This window comes from Leopardus geoffroyi, chromosome A2 (genome assembly GCF_018350155.1).
Source record: "Leopardus geoffroyi isolate Oge1 chromosome A2, O.geoffroyi_Oge1_pat1.0, whole genome shotgun sequence".
NCBI classification, from domain to species: domain Eukaryota; kingdom Metazoa; phylum Chordata; class Mammalia; order Carnivora; family Felidae; genus Leopardus; species Leopardus geoffroyi.
Window position 1 is genome coordinate 139,944,707 of NC_059331.1, and position 22,882 is coordinate 139,967,588.

General features: G+C 38.9%; 1 protein-coding gene across 4 annotated transcripts in view; it reads right to left on the bottom strand.

Moving 5' to 3' along the window:
• The window catches only part of AASS (aminoadipate-semialdehyde synthase), a 61,881-nt gene that overhangs the window by 20,119 nt on the left and 18,880 nt on the right, over positions 1-22,882 (bottom strand). For 3 of the 4 annotated variants that reach the window (XM_045495443.1, XM_045495444.1, XM_045495446.1), the window contains 8 exons: positions 22,598-22,676; positions 22,343-22,470; positions 20,803-20,951; positions 19,278-19,400; positions 18,776-18,887; positions 3,155-3,214; positions 2,924-2,991; positions 157-278 (listed from right to left, as the gene is read on the bottom strand). In XM_045495443.1, coding sequence (XP_045351399.1) covers positions 157-278; positions 2,924-2,991; positions 3,155-3,214; positions 18,776-18,887; positions 19,278-19,400; positions 20,803-20,951; positions 22,343-22,470; positions 22,598-22,676 — 841 coding nt within the window. The remainder of the gene's footprint in view (positions 1-156; positions 279-2,923; positions 2,992-3,154; positions 3,215-18,775; positions 18,888-19,277; positions 19,401-20,802; positions 20,952-22,342; positions 22,471-22,597; positions 22,677-22,882) is intronic. The other variant, XM_045495445.1, reaches the window with a different exon arrangement.

The following is a 22,882-nucleotide window of genomic DNA, read 5'->3' on the forward strand; positions in this document are numbered from 1 at the left end:
GATTTCCTTTCACTAATCAGAGAGTAAAACACATTTTAACAGCTCCAAAAAGAATTTCTCAAAGTTTAGAAAAAAGATGGTCATCTGAAATTCACAGAGTAAGCACGTTTTGAAATCAGTTTTTCGTCTTCTGCTCTAAAACTTAGGGCTATTTACCTACTGTTATTTGTATACTGTCATCTCTTGACAGATATTCCAGTACAGGCTCAGATACATAACCAGATCCAAGAACCAAGACCTTTTTCTTGGTGCCCATTGAAAGTGATTGAGCAAGCTCCCTATAAATAAAAGAGGGGAGGAAGAGAAAATTTTAACAACAAAAGAAATTTAAATAACAAAATCTTTCTGTCCCCAAAACAAACCAAATCTTAGACTGTGAAATGATAATTTTTCCCACATTTCTTACAACAAGAACCTCAACAGGAGTTCCTTATACCAACATTTTCCATTAATTATTTTAGATTTTGTGTGATGAACAACAGACCCTGACCTCTCTGAAGTGACTGTCCATGAACTTTCATGAATTCCCAACCACTACTGAGGTGCGATTCTGGACCACTGCCTGGCTTACTCACAACTGAGTAACCTGGTTTCACACTTTATCCTTCCAGGGGACATGATTTAAAACCATGCCAGGGGCTTTACATCAGAAACCCTATTTCCTCCTCACAACAATCTGAGAAGACAACAATCTGAGAAGGAGATTATTATTAGCCATATTAGGCATTGCTTGTCATTTATCATTAGGGTCGCTTGAAAACAATTAAAGCCATAGTTTTGAAATCACAAATGCCATGGGTTAAATGTAAAAACCTAAGATGAGTTACGAGGCAGAATTTTAATGCCTGAACAGTTTATTCTGTTGGAATTTGTGCCTTCCTGTCAGATTAACTCTCTGTCTTTCCTACAAATTATGACCTCCAAGACCGTGACTGTCTTGTTCATCTTTATAAACCCAGTAATGCTCAACAAATCTTGTCTTAAATATGGAAGATATTCATTAAAACTCTGTTGAATCAAATTCCCAGATACCAGTGTAAGACCATGGAAATGGCTTTGTGCCAGAGACGTAAGCAGAAGGCTCTGCTGTTGGAATCTTTTAGGTCAAGCTGTCTCTCAAACTTTAACCTTTCCGTTAATTATAAGTGAATACAAATAAATGTATCTTTTAATGCTTATTTATTCATTTTGAGAGAGAGTGTGTGTACGTGTATGCACGAGCGGGTTGCAGGGAGGAGGGGAAGAGAGAGAGGGAGAGAGAGAGAATCCCAAGCAGGCTCTGTGTTGCCAGTGCTAAGCCTGATGCGGGGCTTGATCCCATGAACTGTGAGACCATGACCTGAGCCAAAATCAAGAGTTAGACACTCAACCAACTGAACCACTCAGGCACTCCATGAATACAAATAAATTTAAATACAAAATGTCCCTGCCCCTCTTCACCCCAACACCCATGTTACTGATGAGGTGATTCTACTTTAACCTCTGTCCCCATCCATTTCAACCCCTAGAAGGGAACTAGTAATTTGGTTATTGTATATCCTTTCTAACAACACTTTCTATAGTCTATGTAAATAAATTACACTTTTGATGCCTAAAAATAAAATATTCAAAATACATTTTTTAAAACTTGTTCCTACATTTTAATACTGTCCACCCCATGGGCAACCTCAAAGACTCCAGGTTAATAGTCATGGTGCTAAGTGATGAAGAGAACATTCAAATAAGGAAGATATTTAAGATAACTTAAATTTCCTTTCAAAATACAATCTTCATTATCAGTTTCCTGACAGAATATTCCATTAGGAAGGAGGGCAGGAAGTCCTAGCAGACTTGCTGCTACAAGGACAGTGTAACAGTGAAAACATCATTGTGACTGGTCATGTTAGACATGTTATTAGGATTAGCAATATAAGAGATCATCAGCAGATAAGAATCAAAAAATACAGAGAGTTATGAAAAACTAACACATGTGAAGTTTCCTCTCTAAGAAACTCTCCCATGGGCCTATAGTGCTAGCCACTTAAAAAAAATCACTCTTGCTATCTTATGCCAGAATATTTCATTGACACATAAAAAGTAACTATTAGAAAACTAACACAGATGGACAAGCACAGGAGTAGTATACTTGATCCTAGCAGATCTCTTTATTTCTTATAGATAGAAGAACTGAGAAAGAAGCTAAGGCAGTTTGTTTCTTTTTAATTTTTCCACTCTGGTCTCTCCTGAGAATTCAGTGCATGGGTTATTTTGTTAGATGTGAATAGACCAGTGGAGCAGATATAAACACAAATCAAGTGCAATCAGCTGAAGAGGACCAGAACATTCCAAAGAAATGTCAATGTTTTCAAATTCTGAAGAGTAAAATCAATTAAAGAAACAAGGGCCTTAGCTGAGTACTTTTCTAAGAGGACTATTCTCTTGGGTAGATTTACCACATTACTGTTTGGCATCTTCCTCCTAAGAAGAATCCCCAGGGAAAACTGACCTCTCACCATTTTCTTTCTTCACTACTTCTGTTAATTTCTAAATAAGAGCCCACTTATCTAAACATCATACTAAACGAAACAGAGTCCAAATCCTCAACTAGAAACCAGACTGAAAATACCACAAAAAAGGTTAGTGTGCTTATGTTCTTTGAGAAAACACCTGAGACATAACACTATGCAAAATTCTAGAGAAAGAACAAGGTGCTACCCAAAGGAGAACTTTTTGGACTTTACTTGCTTACATACAAGTCAACGCAGGAGATTAGAAAACCAAAATGATGTTCAGAGGAAAAGAATTCCCACTGGTTTCAGCTAGTCACTTAGTTTGGATTTCCTATACTTAAAGACATTTTCAAAATTGTATAAGCCTAGTATCGTGAACTCATATAGAAACATTTAAAAATACTCAACAAATCCAAGATAAGAATAATGCTTACCTGTTCTCTCGGAGTTTCTGGATATATTTATATTTATCAGGCAATGTACCGTTGGATGTAATCACTGCCTAAATGTGTATGACACAAGACATTTCTTTAGTGTCCATATTTTAGACCCACAAACATGGGCTTATGACTGACAGAGAACAAAGATGGAGAGAGTAAGGGAGAAAGGGAGAGAGGAAGGTAGTGGAAAAAATACATTCATGGAAAAAAACTATTATAACTTACGTCCCGCACCACTGGAGAAAAATTCTGACTTTCAAGAGGCTGTGTTGCATCTGATAATATCTGAAAGAAAAATGAGATTGGTAAGAGATAAATGACATTGCAAAGAAGGATTCTTGGTGTTTGTTTACATATTAAAATATTAGTCAAAGGAAAAAATAAGTTAGAAAAGTTTTCTAAAGAGCACGGAATATAAATAATTGGTAATAGAGGTCTATAGGCAATGGATTGTGCCCCCCAAGAACATACTATTTCAGTACAAGTTTCAATTTTAAAACTAAAATTTGATTATAATCATCTTTGCTTGTGGAGAACACAAAGTAGTTTATCCTTCCCCTCCAGTTAGATGTGTCATATTGAACATGCTACAAACACCACCACAAGCCGTGCAGCCATTGTCCCCACTCAGAAGGCCTGTATCCTATCCCAAAGGATAGGACATTGTTCTATCAGAAGAGAGAATGGGTCTTCCAGACAAAAAGTCCCCAACCCTGCAATAGGGAGTCTACCTCACACCAAGATTAGTTCTATGTATAAGCACATCAGAATTTCAAAAGTGTAAGGGAAAATGGCTTGACCAAGTAGACCTCAAAAATCACCCAGTCTTCCCATTAATCTCACAAGAATGAGTCAGATGGCCAACAACAAAAAGCCACATCTCTCATATTAACACTCCAGCATCCTTCTAATCCTCCTCCTTTCTTCCAAGATATCCAACTCCTGAGTAGACTGCCAAAGGGTAGAGGTCATATAAGTTAGTTTTATTGCTTCTGATGGCCAGGGCCTTAGGATCAGTGAGACAACCATTCCCTCCTTATCTTTTTAGGTTAAAGTCTAGAGCACTCACCCAGCTAAGAAAAGACAAAAATGTACCTACCAGATACTGGCAAAAGAATATTTGTTTACTGTACTAAAATAAATATCAAAACTACTTTCATGTATCTAAAACATATGACACTTAGGCTATCCCTGGGATACAGGCATTAAAAAAAAAAAAAGATATATATATATATCTGTAAGGCAGGGCACCTTTGGGGAACCTCATGGAATTGGGATACCTGCAGTCTTCCCACTGCTTCTTCTGCCCAGGCACCTATGGAGCACTCCCCCTTCAGGCTGACTGCTCCACCTACCAGCCCTGCCTGCAGGCCAGGAGCCATTAGTAAATAAGATGAGATTTGAATTTCACTTGGCATATGGCTAAACCACTGAACTCTTTAGTATCTTCGTTTTCTCTACTGTTTATCTCTAGCTCTACAGCCTTAGGCCTTACTGAGACCATGGGAACTACCTCCCACCTCTCGCCTTCCATTTACCTTCACTCTAAAACAAAAATGCGATCATTTCTTCTGTGTCTATTTGAAATCATTTACTAGCTTTCCGATACCCTCAGGATAAAGTCTCTAGCTCCCTATATGGCCTCCAAGACTCTCTATAGTCTGCCTCTCCGACCTCAATTCTCCCCTTTGTCTCATACTCAAAACACAAGTCCTATTAACAGTGTGGAGCTGCTTATCTACATCAGCTTTCCCATGCCTCTATACCAGGTGGATGTCTCACATGCTGTTCCTCTACATGGAATTCTTACTCTTCGTCCTCCAAGATATAGCTGAAGAACTGCCTCCTCTGTGAAGCCTTAATCAAAATCTGCCCCGAAGCACACCTTGAAGGTAAGAACTGCACTTTGGCATCTTGCCTGTGCAATACAATGGTAAATATTCAATAAATATATTAGTGGATACATGCAATAATCATATGGATTTTTTCCAAGAAAATGAACTAAGTGTCTTGAGTCCACCTACAGAAAGGCAAACCTAAAAGACAACAAAAGGCTGCTTGCTGAATTATTATATTAACTGCTTTCCTTGCTAGAATTCAATCATGACAGAACTACAAGCACAAGGGTCCTAAAGCATATGGTATGCCTTGTCACTTTTACATATGCCACCTTTGAGAGCTCATCACTCTCTCCTAAATTAATTTCAAGCTATTTATCCTGGTGTTAAGACCCTTTGCAATATGGAACCAACATACTCCTTTTACTCTGTCAGACTTGACAGCTCACAGAAACCCTCTGTCAAATTAACTCCCACCTTTGCTCTCCTGTCTCCATCAGATAGTATGCCTCCCATTCCCATGCAAACGAACAGATCCTATACATCTACCAAGAGCCAGCTCAAATGTCACCTCTTTCATAAAACCTTTCTTGCTTTACCCAACAGGACAGAGCCTCACCCTCCACAACTCCGTTAACATTTTTCTAATGATTGTCATATTCCACTTTATGGCAGCGTTGCGCACTTATCTCATTCCCTTCCTGGACCTCATCTTACTATAGGTCAGAAGGTATATTTTCATTTTCTTCAACCATATGTGTGCCTTGTTCCAGCAGACAATAGCTATCTAATTAATTCAAGTGAAACAAACTTTTCTATTGGCTCAAAATGATAGCCTGTGTCCTGCAATGCCACAGGGTCTGAATCTTACGTCAAAAAGGAAAATACAGCTCCGATACAGTTATCAGACGAGAACAGAGACAAAATACTTAATTTTTTAGTGGTAAGCAGATACACACAAATCAAGACTACAATAAATAGCCATACATTTTCACAAATGTCCACTGCTTATATGTAATGCTGAGATAGATGCCCCTAAGAGAATCCCACCACACTGTCTGGAAGACTATTGTGATGTATAAAAGGAAAAATATGCGACAATTTAGAGAAGCCGGCTTAGTCATAGGCAATATCACCTGCCTCAGTCTGACCAAAACTCTCCAACACCTCACTGTCAGATATTTTTAACTTTGTCACGTTGCCTAAGAGACTATCAAACTGCTGATTTAGTAAGCAAAAACATATCATCTTTTTAAATGGACATTTCCCTTCTTTTTTTTTCATAATACAATGCCTTTATTTTTTATTTATTTATTTTTCAATATATGAAGTTTATCGTTAAATTGGTTTCCATACAACACCCAGTGCTCATCCTAAAAGGTGCCCTCCTCAATACCCATCACCCACCCTCCCCTCCCTCCCACCCCCCATCAACCCTCAGTTTGTTCTCAGTTTTTAAGAGTCTCTTATGCTTTGGCTCTCTTCCACTCTAACCTCTTTTTTTTTTTTTGACATTTCCCTTCTAAACAAGGGTGAATTAGATCTTTTCAGACCAATCCTCCCATTGAGTAAAACCAGGTAAAACATGAAAAGCCTCAATTTTTGGCTTCAAAGGATAGATAAAGAAAATTTTTTTTCTGGGAAGACTGCAGAATAGGAGGATCCTAGGCTCACCTTTTCCCACAGATACAACTAGATAACAAACACATCAGTTCAAATAACCCAGAAAACGACTTGTAGACTGGCAGAACAAACTCTCCACAGCTAAATGAAAAGAGGCCACATCAAAGAGGGTGGGAAGGGCTGAGACACAGGGACCTGCAGAACTTTCCACAGGAGGGAGGGACAACACAGGCACAGAGAGGGGAGAGAAACAGACTCTCACACTGGGAGCCCACACAGAAAAGATGAATCCCAGTAACATTTGGTTTTGAAAAACAGAGAGGCCGAATTTCACAGGTTCTTACAAGCACCAGGACTTAAAACCTGGAACTTTAAAAATCTGTTGGTTTGGCTCTGGGAGAGCCTGGAAGGCAAGATGAAACTGAGTCCCTACCCTTAAAGAGACAGCACAACAAAAAGCTCGAGTGAGACACAGCATAGAAGCAGCAGTCTGAAAATCGCCTGGGGTATATTGGAGGAAGATTTGTTTACTAATCTCAGAGTGCGAGCTGGAGAGACAAGGATCCATGAAAGACTTCTCTAGGAATGAAGGAGCTGGCCTGTGCAATTTCCCTGCCCCACCCCCCAGGCTAAACACCGGGCCACCAGCTGAAAGCAGCATAGCACGTACACTCCTACCTATCTTGCTAATAGTGTGCCCCACCCAAGTGTTCCCCTGCAGACACACCCCCTCAAGCCCAGCTTCAGCTGAATGTCTACTCCACAGAAGACCTGTGCAAGCCTTGCTAACACCCCACATCTGACACGTCGGGCTTCTGCAGATCCACCCCTTCCAATACACTCTTGGTCTGAGTCCATCCAAAGCAGTGCCACGAGCTTGGCAGGGTGCAAGCAGCCCTGACAGACCAGCAGTACTCCAAAGTGATGCGTACCTCAGGGAGAAAGAAAATGAACCACATATACTAGTCAGACTGCAGGCACAGCAGTGGGTTGGGGGCAGATAGCTGATCTGACTGCAGGCCCCACCCACTTATAAAAGCTTCCCAGGAGACAAAACAGGGAAAGCAAACTGCACCTCAGTGCTACTACATCTATGGCAAAAGCCAGGTCTGACCTAACTCCAGCTTAAGGCAGCCCCAGACAAACCTACTAACGTCACAGGGATCAAACCTTGCCCAAAACAGGCAAAGAGAGCCATTGCAGACAACTGGACTAAAGGAAAAAGCTGCTGAGCCACGACAGCAGAGGGCACACAGCACACACAGGAGACATCCGTGAAGCGCCAGGTTCTGGGCAACAGGGAACATTGCACTACAGGGCCCTACAGGATCTCTTCTTCATAAGGCCACTACTTTCAAAAGCAAGAGATATAGCTGACTTTCCTAACACATAAAAACAGACACAGAGAGTTAGACAAAATGAGGAGATAGAGTAATATGTCTCAGATGAAAGAACAGGATAAAACCAGAACAAGATAACCTAAGTGAAACAGAAATGAGTAATATGCCTAAGGAGACTTTAGACTAATGGCCACAAAGATACTCACTGGACTTGAGAAAAGAGTGGAGGGCCTCAGTAAGACCCTTAACAAAGAGATAGAAAACATAAAAAAGAACAAATCAGAGGTGAAGAACTCAATAATTGAAATTTAAAATACACTAGATGGAGAAGCGCCTGGGTGGCTCAGTCAGTTGAGCATCTGACTTTGGCTCAGGTCATGATCTTGCAGTCTGTGAGTTCAAGTCCTGCATTGGGGTCTGTGCTGACAGCTCACAGCCTGGAGCCTGCTTCAGATTCTGTGTCCCCCCTCTCTCTCTGTTCTTCCCCTGCTCATGCTCTGTCTGTCTCTGTCTCAAAAATAAATAAACATTAAAAAAAATTTTTAAATACATTAGATGGAATAAATAGTGGTCTAGAGAAAGCAGAAGAAAATATCAGGGATCTGGAGGACAGATAACAATCAGCTTGATTATTATCTATAAGCTAAGAGAAAAAATAATAAGCAGATAAGAGAAAAATAATAATACAAATGAAAATAGACTTAGGGAACTCAGCTACACAATCAAGTGTAATGCATCTGCATTATAGGGATCCCAGAAGAAGAGACAGAAAAGGGGAACAGAACGTTTATTTGAAGAATAGCTTAAAACTTCTTTAATCTCAGGGAAGGAAACTGAAATCTAGATCCAAGAGGCATAGAAAGCCCCCAACAAAATCAACCCAAGGAGATCCACACAAAACCACATATAATTAAAATGGCAAAAAGTAGTGCCAAAGAGAGAATTTTACAAGCAGCAAGAGAAAAGAAAACATTTACATACAATGGAAACCTTATAAAGCTATCAGCAGATTTTTCACCAGAAACTTTGTAGGCCAAGGCTGCCCGGGTGGCTCAGTTGGTTAAGTGTCCGACTTCAGCTCAGGTCATAATCTCATGGTTTATGGGTTCAAGTCCTGTGTTGGGCTCTGTGCTGACAGCTCAGAGCCTGGAGCCTGCTTCAGATTCTGTGTCTCCCTCTCTCTCTGCTCCTCCCCCACTCACGCTTTCTCTCTCTCTCTCTCTCTCAAATAAATAAACATTTAAAAAGTTAAAAAAAAAAAAAAAAAAGAAGAAGAAACTTTGTAGGCCAGAAGACAGTGGCATGATATAATCAAAGTAATGAAAGAAAAAAACCTTCTGCCAAGAATTCTCTATCCAGCAAGTCTATAGTTCACAATAGAAGTAGAGATAAAGAGTTTCTCAGACAAACTAAAGGTAAAGGAATTCTGAGAGGCCTGGGTGGCTCAGTTAGTTAAACATCTGACTCTTGATTTCAGCTCAGGTCATGATCTCACAGTTGTGAAATTGAGCCCCACATCAGGCTCTGCACTGAACATGGAACCTGCTTAGGATTCTCTCTCTACCTCTGTCTTTGTCCCTTCCCCACTCATGCTCTCTCTCTCTCAAAATAAATAAACATTTTAAAATAAATAAAAGTGAAGGAATTCATGATCACCAAACCAGCCCTACAGGAAATATTAAAGGAGCCTCTTTGAGTGGAAAGGAAAGAACATAAGTGGGAGTAAGAAAAGTAGGAAGCACAAAAGCAGAAAAATTAAGTATATCTATAAAAATCAGTCAAGGAAATCACAAAATAAAAGGATGTAAAGTATGACACCATATACCTAAAATGTGGGAGAGAAAGTGGTAAAGAATGGGTTCAAACTTAAGTGGGCATCATCTTAATATAGACTGACATACACAGAAGATGTTATATACAAACTAAGTAAAAACCACAAATCAAAAATCAGTAATAGATATGCAAAAAAATAAAACAGTGGGGCGCCTGGGTGGCGCAGTCGGTTAAGCGTCCGACTTCAGCCAGGTCACGATCTCGCGGTCCGTGAGTTCGAGCCCCGCATCAGGCTCTGGGCTGATGGCTCAGAGCCTGGAACCTGCTTCCGATTCTGTGTCTCCCTCTCTCTCTGCCCCTCCCCCGTTCATGCTCTGTCTCTCTCTGTCTCAAAAATAAATAAAAACGTTAAAAATAAAAAAATAAAAATAAAAATAAAAAAATAAAAAAATAAATAAAACAGAAAGAACCCAAATATATCACTAGGAAAAGTCAACTAGCCACTAAAGACAAGAGCAAAAGAAGAAAAAAAATAGAGAAGACCCTCAAAAACAACCATAAAACAACAAAATAGCAATAAATACATACCCATAAATAATTACTTTGAATGTAAATGCACTATTTGCTCCAATCAAAAGACATATGGTGACAGAATGGATAAAAAAGCAAGATCCATCTATACACTGCCCACAAGAGACTCACATCAGACCTAAAGACACATGCAGACTGAAAGTGAAGAAATACAAAATTTATCATGCAAACAGATGTGAAAACTGGGATAACAATACTTATATTGAACATCAAAGACTTTAAAACAAAGACTGTAACAAGAGACAAAGAAGGACACTATATAATCATTCAGAAAACAATACAACAAGAAAATATAACAATTATAAATATGCATGCACCCAACATAGGAATACCCAAATACATAGAGCAGGTAATAACAAACATAAAGGAAATAATTGATAGTCATACAACAACAGTAGGGGACTTCAACACCCAATTACATCAATGAGTAGATCATCCAAACAGAAATTCAACAAGGTAACAGTGTTTGAATGACACATTGGACCAGATGGATCTAACAGATGTGTTCAGACCATTCCATCCTAAAATAGCATAATACACATTATTTTCAAGTGCACATGGGACATTCTCCAGAATAGATCACATATTAGGCCACAAAACAATCTCAACAAATTCAAAAAGATCACATTCATACCATGTATCTTTTCTGACCACAACACTATGAAACTAGAAATCAACCACAAGAAAAAAATCTGGAAAGACCACAAATGCATGGACATTACATAAAAAGCTGCTAAACAATGAATAGCTCAAAGAAGAAATCAAAGAGAAAATTAAAAAATACACAGAGACAGGGGCGCCTGGGTGGCTCAGTCTGAGCATCTGACTCTGGCTCAGGTCATGACCTTGCAGTTTGTGAGTTCGAGCCCTGCATTGTGCTCTGTGCCAAGAGCTCAGAGCCTGGAGCCTGATTTGGATTCTGTGTCTCTTTCTCTCTCTGCATCTCCTCTACTCGCTCTCTGTCTCTCTCTCTGTCTCTCTGTCTCTATGTCTCTCTCTCTCTCAAAAAAAAACATACATGAAGACAAATTAAAATGCAAACACAATGGTCCAAAATCTTTGAGATGCAACATAAGCTGTTCTAAGAAGGAAGTTTATAACAATATAGGCCTATACCAAGAAGCAAGAAAAATCTCAAATAGAAAAATCTCAAATCTCAGAGGAGCTAGAAAAAGAACAATAAACAAGACCCAAAACCAGTAGAAGGAAAGAAATAATAAATACTAGAGCAGAAACAAACAAAATAGAAACAAACAAACAAACACACAACAAACAATAGAACAGAGCAATGAAACCAGGAACTAGTTCTTTGAAAACACCAACAAAATTTTAACCAGACTCATCCAAAAAAAAAAAAAAAAAAAAAAAAAAAAAAACAGAGAGAGAGAGAAACAAACAGAAGGACTCAAATAAACAAAATCAGAAATAAAAGAGGAGAAACAACAACCAACACCACAAAAATACAAATGACTAAAAGAATATTATGAAAAATATTATGAAAAATTATATGCCAACAAATAGACAAACTATAAGAAATGGATAAATTCTTGGGAACATATAACCTCCCAAAATTGAATCAGGAAGCAACAGAAAATTTGAACAGACCAATTATCAGCAATGAAATTGAATAAGTAATCAAAAAACTCCCAACAAACAGAAGTCCAAGATAAGATGGCTTCACAGGTGAATTCTACCAAACATTTAAAGAAGAGTCAATACCTATAGTCTTCTCAAACTATTCCAAAAAATAAAAGGGGAAGTATAGCTGCGAGGTTGATTCTATGAGGCCAGCATTACCCTGACACTAAAACTAGGTAAACACACTACAAAACAAAAAAAACCAAACTACAGGCCAATATCCATGATGAAAATAGATGCAAAAATCCTCAACAAAATATTAGCAAATAAAATCCAAAATATATTTTAAAAAATCATTCACCATGATCAAGTGGGATTTGTTTCTGGGATGCAAGCTTGGTTCAATATTTGCAAATCGGTGCGCTACATCACATCAACAAAAGAAAAGATAAAAATCATATGAATATTTCAATAGATGCAGGAAAACATATGACAAAGTACAACATCCATTGATTACAAAAACCCTTAACAAGATAAGTTTAGAGGGAACATCAACAAAATAAAGGCCCTATATGAAAAACCCACAGCTAACATCACACTCAATGGGGGGAAAATGAGAGCTTTTCCCTAAGGTTGGGAGCAAGACAAAGATGTCCACTTTCTCCATCTTTATTTAACATCGTACTGGAAGTCCTAGGCACAGCAAAGAGATAAGAAAAAGGGATAAAAGCCATCTAAATTAAAAAGGAAGAAGCAAAACTTTCACTATTTGCAGATGACATGATACTATATATAGAAAACTCTAGAGACTCCACCAAGAAACTACTAGAACTGACACATGAATTCAGTAAGGTCATGGGATGCAAAATCAATGTACACAAATCCACTGCATTTCAATATACTAATAATGAAGCAGCAGAAACAGAAATTAAGAAATCCCATTTACCTTTGCACCAAAAAGAATAAAATATCTAGCAATAAACTTAGAAGTTTATTACTGCTTAGGAGTTTATTATTAAACTTAGCAATAAGCTAGGAGGTGAAAGACCTGTACTATGAAAACTAGAAAACATTGATGAAAGAAATTGAAGATGGCACAAACAAATGGAAAGATATTTCATGCTCATGAACTGGAAGAACAAATATTATTAAAATGTCCATACTATCCCAAGCAATCTATAGGTTTAATGCAATCCCTATCAAAATACCAATAGTATTTTTCATAAAAGTAGAACAAACAATACTAAAATTTTTATGGAACCACAAAAGACCCCAAATAGCCAAAATAATCTTAAAAAAGAAAACCAAAACTAGGGGTATGATAATCCCAGATTTCAAGTTACACTACAAAGCTGTTGTCATCAAAACGGTAAGGTATTGGCACAAAAATAGACACACAGATCAACAGAACAAAATAGAAAGCCCAAAAAGAAAACCGGAATCTTACAGTCAATTAATCTTTGACAAAGCAGGAAAGAATATCCAATGGGAAAAAGACAGCCTTTTCAACAAACGGTTTTTGGAGATAGCTATATGCAAAATAATGAAAATGGACCACTTTCTTACATCATACACAAAAATAAACTCAAAATGCACTAAGGACGTACATGTAATACCCTAAAGCTCAAAAATCCTAGAAGACAGCACAGGTAGTAATTTTTCCAACACTGGCCATAGCAACATTTTTCTAGATAAGTCTTCTAAGGCAAGGGAAACAAAAGCAAAAATAAACTATTGGGACTACATCAAAACAAAAATTTCTACACAGCAAAGGAAACAATCAACAGAACTAAAAGGCAACCTACTGAATGGGAGAAGATATTTGCAAATGACATTATCTCATAAAGGCTTAGTATTCAAAATATATAAAGAACTATATAACTCAACACCAAAACAAACAAATAAATAATCCAATTAAAAATGGGCAGAAGACATGAACAGACGTTTCTCCAAAGAAGATATACAGTAGGTCAACATGACACATGAAACGATGCTCAACATCACTCATCATCAGGGGAATGCAAATCAAAACTGCAATGAGATATCACCTTACACCTGTCAGAATGGCTAAAATCATAAACACAAGAAACAACAAATGCTGGGAAGGGTGTGGAGAAAAAGGAACACTTGTGCACTGTTACTGTTGATGGGATTGCAAACTGGAGCAGCCACTGTGGAAAACAGTATGGAGGTTTCTCAGAAAATTAAAAATAGAACTACCATATGATCCAGTAATTCCACTATTGGGTATTTACCCAAAGAATATGACACCACTAATTTGAAAAGATACACGCACCCCTATGTTTATTGCAGCATTATTTATAATAGACAAATCATGGAAGCAGCCCATCCATCCATTAATAGATGAATGGATAAAAAAAGGTGTGGTGTATACACACACACACACACACACACACACACACACACTGAAATTTTACTCAGTCATAAAAAAGAATGAAATCCTTGGGTGCCTGGGTGGCTCAGTCGATTGAGCATCTGACTTCGGCTCAGGTCATGATCTCGCAGTTGGTGAGTTCAAGCTCCGCATCAGGCTGGCTGCTGTTAGCACAGAACCTGCTTCAGATCCTCTGTATCTCTCTCTCTCTCTCTGCCCCTCCCCCTGCTTGTGTGCTCTCTCTCTCTCTCTCAAAAATAATAAATAATTGGGGCGCCTGGGTGGCGCAGTCGGTTAAGCGTCCGACTTCAGCCAGGTCACGATCTCGCGGTCCGTGAGTTCGAGCCCCGCGTCGGGCTCTGGGCTGATGGCTCGGAGCCTGGAGCCTGTTTCCGATTCTGTGTCTCCCTCTCTCTCTGCCTCTCCCCCGTTCATGCTCTGTCTCTCTCTGTCCCAAAAATAAATAAACGTTGAAAAAAAATTAAAAAAAAAAAATAATAAATAATTTTTTAAAAAAAGAATGAAATCCCGTCATTTGCAACAACATGGATGGAATCAAAGAATATAGTGCTGAGCAAAATAAGTCAATCAGAGAAAGACAAATAAATACCACATGGTTTTCCTCATATGTGGAATTAAGCAAACAAAGGAAAAAAGGAGACAAACCAAAAAATAAACTCTTAAATATAAAGAACAAACAGATGCTTACCAGGGGGAAGGTGGGTGAAGGGATGTATGCGACAGGTGAATAGGATTAAGGGTACACTTACCAAAACGAGCACTGAGTAATGTTTAGAATTGTTGAATCACTACATTGTACACATGAAATAATATACTATTGTATGTTAACTATACTGAAGTTAAAATTAAAAAAAATTTTTAAGATAGGTAAGACTTGTTGCACCATAATTCCGGGGAAGGAAGCCCAAAGTGATGAGTCTGGCATCTGTCACCACTTTCCATGGGTGTAGTTGCCAATGTGGAAGTGGCAGCTGGGATGCAGAGAAACTGGGAAGAGCTTTTGGCCAACTTTAAATAATATTGTAATAAAAATTGGAGTTTCAGTTCTGCTGAAGGGGACCCCAGTCAATGCCAGATTTTCATTTGGGATCCTGAAAGACTGCATTTTCAAATAAATGATGAATTGAAAGACATCAGATTTCTAAACATCTAAAGCCTGGCTTTCCCCTCCTGTCACTGAACTGAGGTGATTTTCTCCCTGCCAGAAACAAAGGAAATCTTCTCTGGAGAAAATTACACGACATCCAAAGAGCCTCAAATCATCTCTACAATTTCACATACACAATATCCAGCATTCAATTAAAAATAAACATGCAGGGACACCTGGGTGGCTCAGTCGGTTAAGCATCCAACTCTTGGTTTTGGCTCAGATCATGATCTCACGGTTCTTGGGATCGAGCCCCATGTTTGGCTCTGCACTGACAATGTAGAGCCTGCTTGGTATTCTCTCTCTCCCTCTCTCTCTCTGCCCCTCCCCCACTCATGCATCCTCTCTCTCTCTCTGTCAAAATAAATAAAAACATTTAAAAAATAAAAATAAAAAACATGCATATTAAGTGATAAGAATTTACTGAAAACCAAGAAAAAAAAACAAAGAACATAAACAAATCCAAGAAGTTTAATGGAATTATCAGAAGTGAGTTTAAACTTTCATGAATACTGTCAAAAAATAAAATAAAATTGTCCCCCCAAAAGGCAAAACTAATCCATACATACAAGTCAAGATAGTAGGTATCTTTTTTTTTTAATTTTTTTGGGGGCACCTGGGTGGCTTGGCCGGTTAAGCGTCCGACTTCGGCTCAAGTCATGATCTCACGGTCTGTGAGTTTGAGCCCCGCGTCGGGCTCTGTGCTGACAACTCAGAGCCTGGAGCCTGTTTCAGATTCTGTGTCTCCCTCTCTCTCTGCCCCTCCCCTGTTCATGCTCTGTCTCTCTCTCTGTCTCAAAAATAAATAAACATTAAAAAAAAAATTAAAAAAAAAATTAAATTTTTTTTATGTTTATTCATTTTTGAAAGACAGAGAGAGAGAGAGCACAAGCAGGGATGGGGCAGAGAGAGAAGGGGACACAGAATCTGAAGCAGGCTCCAGGCTCTGAGCTGTCAGCACAGAGCCTGACGCGGGTCTCCAACTCACGAACCCGTGAGATCATGACCTGAGCCGAAGTCAGACGCTCAACTGACTGAGCCACCCAGGCACCCCGATAGTAGTTATCTTTTGAAAGGAGAGCTGGGACAGTAGAGGGAGGGGTATAAGGGGATTTCTGGAATGCTAACATTGCTTTTTTTTTTTAATCTATGTAGTGTTCACATGGGTGTCTTTGTGGTAATTTAACATGCTGTATACTTATGTATCACTTATATGTGACACTTTAATTTTCATGCTATTATATAATGTAAAAATATATATTGTTCTTTAATAAAAATTATATTTAATCAATGTACTTATCCCCCATCAATTACATAGGCTAACCCCGAATCACACTTTACTGGGAATTCATTAAACTGGCTTGCTTTTCTCCTAGTATCTATATGAGATCAACTCTACTGGATGAATACATTTTTAATGTTTACTTATTTATTTTGAGAGACAGAGAGAGACAGAGAGAGAGGGAGCAGGGGAGGGGCAGAGAGAGAGGAGAAAGAGAATTCTAAGCAGGCTCCACACTGTTGGCGCAGAGCCTGATGTGGGGCTCGAACCCACAAGATCATGAGATGGTGACCTGAGCCAAAATCAAGAGTCACACGCTCAGTTGACTGAGTCACCCAGGCACCCCAATGAATGGCAATTTTGATTAAAGACAAATAGGAATGAAAAGCTGTTGTAGGGTCCAATGGAAATATACTTATAACTGAAGTTTTGAAACGTAGTAATTTGTGAGTTGAAAATGGCTTATAACAACTTTTTTAAGTGGTAAGTGATATTAGAGCAGCCATACAAAAACACATTTCAAGAAATTAAAAGTCAAATCCATCCACAAGACAAACCAGGCCCATATAGAGGAAGAGTTGCACCGAAAACACATAATTTAAGCATTCAAAGAGATGAATTAAAGCCAAAGGCTCACCAACAGCTCTTCTACATACTCCACAAGTCTACTAGAGTCCAGTCGATTCTATGTATTATGACTGGTGCATTTCATTTCAGGCCCGTGGGCAGCTCTAACGGACCATTCCTCCTGCAGATAACAACTACAAACTCTGGACAAAATACAAACGAAACCAACTACTTGAGGGCTTCTGAGAATGAAAAAATAGCGGGCAGTTTTTGGAGGAGCGTCAAAACTTGGAAGAAATAACCATCACAGTAGTTTCCTTTGCCCAGCCTTTGGCACTGCCCAGGATGGGCAACGTGGTGCAAAGACATAGAAACACGCAGCCAGCTCACTACTTTCTGATCTAAAAACAGGAATGGAACCCAGAGCAACCACAGCCTCCAGAATGTGAGGGGGGATGGCAAAGGGCACAGATTCGGAAAAAGCGAAGTCCAACTTTCATGTGAACCCTATTCCGAGTCTCAGGATAACCCCCAAACTGAGCATCTGCAGGCCAAGCAGCCCAAGGAAAGCAAAGAGCTGAACTTTTATTTGAGCTACTCCCCACCTCGGGTGAGACAGAGTTTTCAATTTAAAGCTAGCCAAATTAAATGTCTGCTAAAACACACAAAAAATCAACACTTTGAAGAGAAATGTAACGATCCAGAATCTCCACAGCATAGCTATCCACATCACCCATGACACACTCCAAAATTATTCAACTGGAGAAAACCAGGAAACTATGACCTGACCCATTTTCAAGGGAAAAGACAATCAATAAAGTTCAACCCCAAGCTGACCCAGAAACTGGGAAATATGATGCAAAGACTATAAAGTGGCTTTTCTAACTATGACTATGTGATAAAGAACAGTACATTCATAATGTATGAAAAGATAGAAATTCTCAACAGAGAAAGCGAGTATGAACGCTTAAAACAAATACTGGGGGTGCCTGGGTGGATCAGTCAGTTGAGTGTCTGACTCTCGATTTGGGCTCAGGTTATGATCCCAGGGTGGCGGGATTGAGCCCCACCTCGGGCTCTATGCTTAAGCTTCTCTCTCCTGCTGCCTCTCTCTCCCACTCATGTGCACACTCTCCCTCTCTCTCTTAAAAAAAAAAAAAAAAAAAGATAAACACTGAAATAAGAGTGCTTATCTTTGGCAAACGAAATGGAATTTAGAGAACACGGTATTTCGGCAGTCGATCATTGATTACAGTGAAAAATACACGACCACAACAAAAGCTGTCACTTAACTAAGCATTAGTGACTAACATCCAATAAGTGTCTGTATTTCTGATTTTTCAAATCTATTAATCACAGCACAGTAAGAATGTTCTCACATGCATTGACCTAGACGGCAGGAAGAGTGAAAAAAAGGAAAATCTTACCCCACAGGCCACTTTCTTAACAAAATATGAATAATGGAAGATAAATGCTATTATAATTCACTATGAAGGCAGTTATATAATTCTATTCCCCATGAGACAAGCTAGCAGAATATATAAAAGAGTGTCTATAAATACTTTTGAGGGAGGGCTGGCCTTCCATTTTACAACAGATTTCTTAGATATAGAAGACCAGACATCCCTAGGACCACGCCGCAGTTCTGTTGAAAGCCACAGAATTGCTGTGGATGCTGCCAGTCAGCTTACCATTTCTTCAACGTAAGGGTAAAGCATGTCTCCAAAGTATTCTGTAGCTTCAATTGGAAGCTGTGCTGGCAGATTGTCAATGGAACACATCAGAATCCCCGAGCCTTCGACACTAGGAGAAGCGAGATGCTTTATTCAGATGTATACAGTGTTATCTGTAAGCTCTAACTTTCCCAGATGCCTAAACCATTGCATTTGTGTCATAATAATTTAAAGCTGGGTATCAAAGTGTGTAAGAAAAGAAACAAGACTTTTCAACCAAAACCTCCCTTCTTCAGCCACCCATCTCCCATTTAAATATAGTATGCACGTATTTAAGTGTTTGAATTTGCATGTTGTTGTTTTTTTTTACCAAATTTTTTAATATGTTTGAGCATATCTCTGGTATTTGCATAGCCTTCATAAAAATGTAAAATACTGAATACTTTAAACTACTATACCAAGGTAAGTAAGTGATGTATTATTATGTGTCTCTTATCATCTGCAGCCCCAGCAAACTTACCTGTCATGAATAATATGCTGGTCTGCATCATACATACAAAAGGGATGTTCTATCGTCGTACATTCAGTCATAAACTCTATAGATCCTCCTGTGTCAGCTGAAATGTCACATATTGCCACAAGTCTGAAAATAACATCAACACTCAGATGAAAGTGTGGAATTCTCAACAAGATTAAAAATGAATAGAAGTGAAAGGTGCTTGGAACAACTTTCAGTGTGGATGCCAAATATTTCCTGGGTTCTTCAGCTTTTTTCCCTACACTTCACTGTTCAGGACACTGTATCCTTCTAGGATATAGACAGTCTTCCCAAGATGAGTTTTAGTCTCCACACACAAAAATGAGGAGAAAAAGAGGGGGAGGAGAAAAAATCAAAGTGGAAAACCCCTTCCCTAGAGAAATCACAGCAAACAGCCTAGTTAAAGTTAACCTATTTAGCCAGCTCTAAATAACTTATGAATATTTGATGACACTGTCTGCACCCTGCTTAGTGGCACAAGGTTTGTTCTGAGGGTCATTGCATGACCAATTATTAGAGAACACACAGACACATTGTTCTTCATAAAGGTGAAGTCAGTGTGCCCCCTCGGAAGGTTTGGAATTGTAGGTAACTTTTGGTACAGTGGGGATGAGTCTGTGCTTATAGAGCTACTACGGAATTTTCCATGTTAATACAGGGAAACCTCTAGAATTAAGAACAAAAGCCTCAGCCCAGCTTTTGAAATCCTTTAGTGGTGACCAAAAATTCCCTGCCCAGTCTCCAACTACCACTTGCCTTTATAAACCCTGCACTAGAGCTAATGTCTTAACTCGCTGTGCCTTAAATTGTGCTTTGGTGGTTCCGTATTTATCAGGCACCAATCCTATCACTTGAAATTCTCTTTCCCCTCAGTCCTCCCTTTCAAGCCTTGCTGAGCCCAGTGTTCCCAGTTTCTTCTCAATTCTTGTGCTATTTATTGTTCCTAGCATTCTCTTGACATTTACTTCTTGCCAGCTACATGCCTGAGGGTAGCAATCATGTATTTTCTCTGTCCTTTAGCTTAGCAGAGTGCAAGGCAGATGAAGCGTTCACAAATATTTATTGATTAATTATATACTCAACATTTAATAATTATTTGAATGCAAATTACATGTCAGGCAACGTACTGGGTACTTGAAGCCAAGATAAATAGGGCTGCTATCCTTAAGGAGATTAAATTTTAATAGGAGGGAGAAAAATCATAAACACAGGAAAATAAATGATCGTGAGTTTCAGAGAAAAAAAAAGTAACAGACTAGAGAGAGACGGGGCTGGGGACGCAGATCTTTCTGAGGTTACTTTTGAGCTTCGTGTGGAGTTAAGGGAAGAGAGTTTCAAGAGGGAAGGAAGGTTAACTGTCAAATGCTGCCAAGAGATCAAGTAAGATAAAGCAGACAACTAGTCATTAATAGTCAAGTCTGGTGATACATGAATCTCCTATAATGATACCGTAACTAGTGGGTCCAGCTGCTACAAACTGCCATCATTACTGAAGGGAAGTCCTTACTTGTGTGGTAATGCGGGGCAGCCTTCCACACCAGCAACCGAGGACTTGCCCGGAACCAAGAGGCTCTGGACATCTTGGCGAGTTAGTAATCGAGGGGTGTTTTGTTCCCAGTAGATTCCATTAATTAAACAAGTTGTATAGGGTGCAATCTGTAAAGCAAGTGCCAAGTTCAACAAGATAGGCAATAGCGAATTTCAACGAAGTAGGCTGAAAGGGAACTATCAGTAAAGTTCATGAGAAATAATTTAATGTTACTTCTAATTGACTTTGTTATTTGCCAGGTCGTTGGTAGCTTTGTGAGGCGAAGACAATAAATACCCACCCAGAATTATTCCATGATAGAGAAATACGTGAACATAAATGCATTAATATTTCTGTTCTCTAATGTAATGCATGGCCAAGAAAAAGGAAAGGACAGAGTCAAGCGACCTAGTACTCTATTTCCAGCTCAACCACCAGGAGTGTGATCTACATCACACTACCTCAACTTCTCTAGGCTCTATTTTCCTTACCTGCCAGATGGGGATAATACGTACCCCATTCCTCAAAGGAATGCTGTAAAGATTAAATCAGATAACATCTGTAAGCTCCATGGACGAATGTACTACATGCATACATACATGGTAACTAGGTCATTATAAGTTTTAGGATGCGTCCAATCACCAACACTTCTGTGATTGGGGAAAAGAGGAGGGATGTAAATTTACTAGATTTTTAATTTTTCAGTCTGAAACTAGTTTCATAATTTTTGTTTCTCAAAAATCTCAGGCATTCTCAAGCTACAGGTAAGAGTTCTTCTCTATAGCATGCTCTATATGCTAGAACAGCTAAATTTCATACCAGAATCTAGAATCTTGTTACTCAAACATACTTAAAGTTATTTAAAACATTTCTTTTCACAGTAAATGCACTTTTTGTTTGGTTTATTTTTTTGGTTTTTTGGTTTATTTTGAGGAGGACTTTGCATGACCACTGAGTACAGAACACACAAATACATTGTTCTTCTTAGAAGATGAGGCCAGCGTGTCTCCATCAGAAGGTTTTGAATTGTACGTAACTTTTTGTACAGTGGGGATGGGTCTTTTGCTTATGTAGCTGTTTCACCCTAGTCCCCTGTAACTAATGCCATGCCTCAAGATAGCTGGCTGGGGTTATGAGTGCAATTTGTGACAATAGGTGGGATAAACCTAGGTTGAGATGAAACCTCATAGACATTGTGTTTTGCCAACAGTACTAACTAGTCCATGATAAATACAGAAAACAACACCCCATGGGAAATGGTTTAGAGTTATTGGGCACATGCAGACCTGAAGTAGAAACAGAGACAGCGAAGCAAAGAACATATCCAGCAAAACCACTTAAGCAAAGGCCACTCCAAACATCAATAAAAGCCAACAACCCCTAAGGCCAACCCAAAGGAGTCACAAGTCATTATGGGGAACTGAAAAACAATATATACATTCATAATTTTTCTCCTTGAAAACAACCTAACAATAGTGTGTTATGAGCAACCGACTCAGAAGCAGAGTGTGATACTCACATCAGTATTAAAACGACTTATGTAGCGCTCAGGATATTTGTCATACTCTACAGGATCATACACACCATCTGTTTTCCTGACAAGATGATGATGGCGACTTAACACCGTCCCATAGACTTTTCTCAGGTCTTGCAGAAGAGAAAGAAATGAGTAAAGTAGGTGACAAATGATAAAGGTTTATGGTGATAAAATATGATAACACAGAAACTGTTAAAAACAGTAAAAGATACATGCAGTCATCCTCCTCCCCCTTACCTCCATTTTGGGAAACTTCTTTTAATTCGTGTGGCTCCACATATTCACAAGGTAACTCATTGAAGATTTCTTGGGCTCCCTATAAATAATGCATGAGTACAAATCTAAAAATCAATAGGACAAAAGCCAACATGGTTTCCCGCAAGGATTCCAATTTGCTTTCCCCACAATTACACAGCTCCACTTGTCCCGCCCTACAGCGAGGATTGCGACCCAGAAGTACAGGTAAGCTTCTGGCACACAGCCTACAAACCAGTTTTTATTTATTTTATTAATGAAACAGCA